We start from the raw sequence: 6,000 nt of genomic DNA, 5'->3' as shown, positions 1-6,000 counted from the left end.
TACAAAGTCAAGTACGTTGTAGATGGCAATATCAAGAAATTCAAGGCGATGTTTGTGGCGAGAGGGTTCTCCAAAAAAAAGGGAGTAGACTATAAGCAGACATTTGATCCAGTCATTAGGTACACTCCCATTAGGGCAATTATACCTTTAGCTTCATTTATGGGATGGAAGATACATTAAATGGATGTGAATACAACCTTCCTTGAAGGAATTATTAGGGAAAAAGTGTACACAGAGCAACCTCAGGGCTTTGAGGTAAATGGGAAGGAGATCCAAGTGTGTAGGCTGAAGAAAACCTTGTATGGACTCAAGCAAGCACCAAGAGCATAGTACTCTAGGATCAAGGGGTATTTTCTGAATATGGGCTTTACCAAAAGTGAAGAATATTTTAACATATATTATACATTTGTTGGGATTGATCTACTTTATTTGGTGTTATATGTAGATGACTTGTTTCTTACAAGTGTAGAGAAGTTCATTGCAGGGTGCAAAGCAAATATAGCAACTAAATTTGAGATGAAGGACATTGACATGATGCATTACTTCTTGGGTTTAGAGGTTTTCAAGAAATTAGGGGTGCTATTCCTTGGGCAAGGTAAGTATGCAATTGAGACCCTGAAGGGATTTCGGATGGAGGACTGCAAACCTATGACCACACCCATGATCACCATTTTGAAGGTGGTGACAACTTCAAATTTAGAATTGATGGATCCCACATTGTACAAGCAATTGATAGGTTCCCTAATATATTTGGTCAATACCAAACTGGATATGTGTTTCAGAGTGAATATCTTGAGTCAATTCATGGAGAAGCCAAGGAAAAAGCATGGAGTAGCAGCAAAATATGTGTTCAGATATTTGAATAGCACAATTGAGTATGGTCTGAGATACTTCGGAGATGGTGAAGTGAAGTCACAAGGCTATATAGACTCAAATTGGGTAGGCAATGCAACATACAGAAAGAGCACCTCTAGGTGGTGGTTTAGCTTGGGATTAGCAGTGATATCCTAGTTCAATATCAATAGGAAATAAACTTTCATGGCATTAAGATCCAGTATATTCCCACTAATTAGCAAGTAGCTGATATTTTGACTAAGCTCTTCATAAAGGAAAGCTTGAAACATTTAGAGATAGACTTGGATTGGTGCAGAATTTCTTCCTCACTAAGGAGTGTCGAAAAATATAGCTTGAGTAGGAGCTTTTTGCACAAATTAGATGTGAAGGTGCGAGTAGTTCGAGACAACTTCTAGTGACCACTTAGTAAAAGTGGGAAATAATACCATCTTAATTTTACTTCAATAAATATAAATGAAAATCAAATTTTCTATATTATTCTAGCCTTAGAAATTTAAATAAAATATGATAGATATTATAGAATATTAGTGAATTAGATTTGTTCTAATCAGAACCATACACTTCCCTGTTGAGATAAAGTGGTTGCTAGGATTAAAGAGATTAGTTACTAATATATGACAGATTAGTTGCTAGGATTGACGAAATTAGTTTTCTCTCTCAAATCATATATAGGACAAGATGGGAGAAGCTGAAATACACATGAAAATGCTCAAAAGAGGTGGAGACCAAAAGAGAAAGGAGAGTGCATTTGAGAGGAGAAAGTGCAAATCTGTGGTAGCAAACAACAAGAGGGAATCAGTGCAGCAGCAATATTGTACAGTTGTACAGCGGCCGTTGCAGCCATCTTTTTTTAGCAGAGCCATATTTCTATTTTAACAGGTTAAAGTGCTTTATTTTGTAGTGTTTTGTTTACCACACAGCTGCACAACAGATTGTGAAAGTACCTTGTAAGCTTCATTGGAATGATACGCTGATTTGAAGGGGAAAATCTATGTGCATGTCCGTTATTCATTTACTACTTTCACTGTTAATTTTTCAGCCATATGTGATATTGTTGCATGTTCAAAAATATTCATTTTGTGATTAAACAAGCTCAAGTCTAATTTCTTTAAATAAAGGAAACATAAGACAGCAGTCATCTAGGGCCTTTGAAAAAATTGACAATTTTAACTCTAATTCTCTTGCCAAGTCAAACTTTCAAGACCATGGCATAAGAATAATAATTGAAATATGGTAAAACAAATACATATCCGTAATCTAATTTCTTACTCAAGAATTACAATGTAGCTTCTTAGACAATTAAGTTATAACTTTTATTTCTTCTTCATTAGAGTTTGTCACACAAAAGGGATAATTTTTTTACTCAATAATCACAATATAGCTTCTTAGACAAAGGAGTTGCAACTATTCATTCCTACCCATTGGAGTTTGACAAACAAAAAATAATATCACACAAAATATAATGGAGATAAAGAAGTACAACTCCAGGCCTACTACAATCAAATCAAATGAACACATTTGGCATCCATCATGTTCCCTAGAGAACATCGGTTCTTTCCTATAAACTGAACATACAGAATAGTAGTATACCAACATTATATAGGAAAAGTAAGCAATTTTAAAGTATTGAAGAAATGGACTTCAAGATGAATGAAAAGACATGTTATAATTGAAAATTGCTTGAAGTTTAAAGAGGACGCTATCTTGAAAGGGTAGGTTTATAGGTTTATAAGCTTCAGATCATTTATTGGCAGACCCCATCCATGCCAACAAGCCTCTCAAATATCATGCGATGCTCAGTTTTTCTATGACCACCTAACTAAGAGCCACTTCTCACAAATGAAACTAGAATAAAATTATCAAGAGAAGCTACCTATTTCCCAGAGAATTGTGTTATGCTAAGACAAAATGACATCTTTCTATAGCAGTGCTTCAAAAAACGCCTTTAGGGACTGCATTGCATCGAACAGACTTCGCTGGACTTTGCATTTGATCCAAGAGATTTGCACCAACCCTTATCCTTGAAACGCGTGTCATTCTCGTGGGGCAGATCATAGAGAGAATGAAACTCTAGTGGATGGCATAATGCTCCATCAAGCTCACCAGTGAACCAAATGCCAACTGGCAAGTCAAAATAAATGACTAAAATAATTGATTCTTTTCATTTTCCTAAATTTCCTTGTACTGTATTTCCAAGATTTTAATGTGGTTATTCTATAATTTATCAGACATTCTTTAAGATAATTTATTTGGAAATATAAGTATGAAACATCCGTAAGACTGTTTAGAAATTACTTGAGTAATTTGTCATTGCTAAAACCAAATTCATATACTAGACATAAGAATTAATGTTATAGCCAGAGAAGCTAAGAGAGAGATCTTGCGTCTTCAAGGTTAAGATACACAAATGGTTACTACTCTGAAAAGAATCAAAGCAGAGTTTGAAATAATTGAATAATTGGTTCCCTTGATGTATGGGTTTTATGGCAGAAGACCACGCTTCAAGACACATTTGGACAACAATGCAGTTGAAAGCATTAATTTTCAATTTGGTAAAATATTAATCATACTGACAGCATGACCAACTTGATGAAGTCCTGATTTTCACAAACATATTTTAAGAAGAATTAGTTTTCGAACTAGTTACACCTTACAACGGTGTTGGGTTCCATCACGAATCAAATGAAACTTGGGATGCAAAGGATGCACAGCCAACATTTTATGTTTTGCAACCACAGAAAACCAACTTTGCCAGACAAGCATCATCCAAGTCGAGCTTGTGATCTTACTCAAACAAACAATGTATTTTTCATTTTTGTTTTTTGTGACCAGGCTGAGCCTAGGCTGGGGCCAGCCCGTTTCTTGGATGGAAAAAGAACAATCAATCTATAGTGGGATGTTATCATCAGGATTATTCCGTCGAGCCTGGATGCCTTGGGAACCATCCTCAGCCCCTCCCCATGAGGTTTGAACTCGAGACTTGGCGAGGACTAAACCCCACTCAAACCAATTGATATACATTTCATGGTAAAGCAAACAATGTACTTGAAATAAAGGAAAGGAACATGATGAGCAAGATGAAAAGAAAAGACTGCCAAGTCACAAGCCAGTTGAACTCAATTTTTAAGTGAAATGGAAAATCTTTATAGGCTTCCCTTCCTCCTTTCACTTCAAAGAAATTGATCAAATGTACCTTGTTCAATAAACTATAAGGACAGTACGTATTTAAAGTAACGAATAAATTTGTCCCGTTTATAGGCTATTTTGGCAGATCTAAATATCATGTCTAATACTGAATCAGTTTCTCTGTTCTTTACATATGGAGATGAACTCTAGTACATAGAAACAATTGACAAGCTTGCAGATGATACTGCAGTCCCTTAAATCTTCATGAAAAGCCGTCTCCTGGTTTCAACATCAAATAAGAAGTAGGAACACAAGAACATAGCTGCCCTGTTAATCAAATGCAAATTATACCCCTGCATACTTTATTTCAATCTTTCTGAAACTCCAAAAGGTTGTGTACCATTAGCACCTTGGGTATCTTGGATCTCAGAAGAATCCCAATAACTGGATCGCTTGATGCCATGTAAGTATCTTAGAAACAATGTTACATTTACATGAGATGTCCGAAACTGTAAACAGTACGAACTTCCTTTCTTCCGATTACTGTCCATCAAGAGAAACTCTCTCAGGATCACAAACTTGATGCCTTGGCTTAGCATACCAATTTAAATGACCACAAATTCCAGTGGGAGTCACAGGAATATCTGTTATTGCCTATTTTGACTACCATTGACAATTTTCTCTCCAAGACGCCATTGTTATATTCTTACATTCTCTTGAAGAGCACTAGATTATCCCAGTGACGGAAGCAACTTCATTAGAATCCATGTATACATCACGGACAACGCAGCACCAATTGGAATCGTCACAAACCAAGAGACAACTATCTCCCGTACTGTTTCAACTCGAACATTTTCGAGACCTCTCGCAAATCCAACTCCCATCACTGCGCCTACTAAAGTATGTGTAGCAGAAACGGGAAGCCCAAGCTTTGATGCAATGACCACAACAATAGCAGCGGCAAACTCAGCTGCAAAACCTCTCGTTGGAGTCAACTCTGTAATTTTCCTGCCTATTGTTGCAATCACTTTGTAGCCCCACACCGTCAACCCTGCAACAATTCCAAATCCACCCCATGCAAGAACATCAATGGACACAACCATATTTCCACTTAAATGTGTTCCTTGAAGGATAGATAAGGCAGCGCCTAAGGGACCAATAGCATTTGCCACATCATTTGCTCCATGTGCAAATGACATAAAACAAGCTGACAGCACTTGCATATATCCAAAGACACTATAAACTATTTTCAGCTGATCTCCTTTTGGGCCAGCTATTTCTGATAATAAGTCGATCCGTCTAGGAGTTTGTTGCTCATTCAAATGTGCCTCTTTTGACAATGCAAGAAGATTGCCAAGCTGTCGATTAATAACACTGGTTATGAGAATGGTTCCCAGGATGCCACAACCAAGAGCTTGTGCTGTTGCAATTAACGGAATCGTGCTCAAAGGAAATGCCAAGTATGAAATAACTGTGACTCCTAAAAACACAGCAATAGGTGCAGCTGCGGCTGCAGCTTCGCCAGGATTTGGTGCACTGTACACAAACTGTACCAGGAAATCAAGTTAATAAATTTTCTTTACAGAGCATAAAGAAGATACAATTAGAATCTTTATCTTTTTTTCAGGATTTTGTAAGGTCAAAGGTGCAAAGCATCAGTATTGACATAACAGATAGCTTCATTGCAGTGTAAGAGAGGATGGGTTTAGAAAATCCAAACGATTCAGAGCCCCACCGTACGAATACACTTGTAAACAATAGAAGCAACTGCTGCGCCTATAGCCGGAGATATAATCCACGACAAAATGACTCTGCCTAATGAACTCCAAAAGACAGCTCCAACTCCTCCATACACCAGCCCAAAGCCCACTATTGCTCCAACTATACAATGAGTGGTGGACACTGGCAATCCGTAAGATGACGCAAACTACATTCACCATAAATATGCACCTGTCAACTATTTGAAATTCTAGGCTTTTGGTCCATTATAAATAAGCCAAGTGTGTTTATCTTATTCCT

At 37.1% G+C, this 6,000-nt stretch overlaps 1 protein-coding gene across 3 annotated transcripts in view; it reads right to left on the bottom strand.

Annotated features, from left to right (window-relative positions):
• Nucleotides 1-3,975: 3,975 nt before the first annotated feature.
• Nucleotides 3,976-6,000, bottom strand: part of LOC149205774 (inorganic phosphate transporter 2-1, chloroplastic-like) — a 76,621-nt gene continuing 74,596 nt past the window's right edge. For all 3 annotated transcript variants that reach the window (XM_089395152.1, XM_089395154.1, XM_089395153.1), the window contains 2 exons: nt 5,717-5,908; nt 3,976-5,528 (listed from right to left, as the gene is read on the bottom strand). In XM_089395152.1, the coding sequence (XP_089251278.1) occupies nt 4,713-5,528; nt 5,717-5,908 (1,008 nt within the window). In that variant the 3' untranslated portion in view covers nt 3,976-4,712. The remainder of the gene's footprint in view (nt 5,529-5,716; nt 5,909-6,000) is intronic.

The sequence above is a fragment of the Pinus tabuliformis genome, chromosome 1_2 (genome assembly GCF_031772625.1).
Source record: "Pinus tabuliformis cultivar Carrire ecotype Pingquan chromosome 1_2, CPIR1, whole genome shotgun sequence".
NCBI classification, from domain to species: Eukaryota; Viridiplantae; Streptophyta; class Pinopsida; order Pinales; family Pinaceae; genus Pinus; species Pinus tabuliformis.
This window is presented reverse-complemented; position numbering and strand designations above follow the sequence as displayed.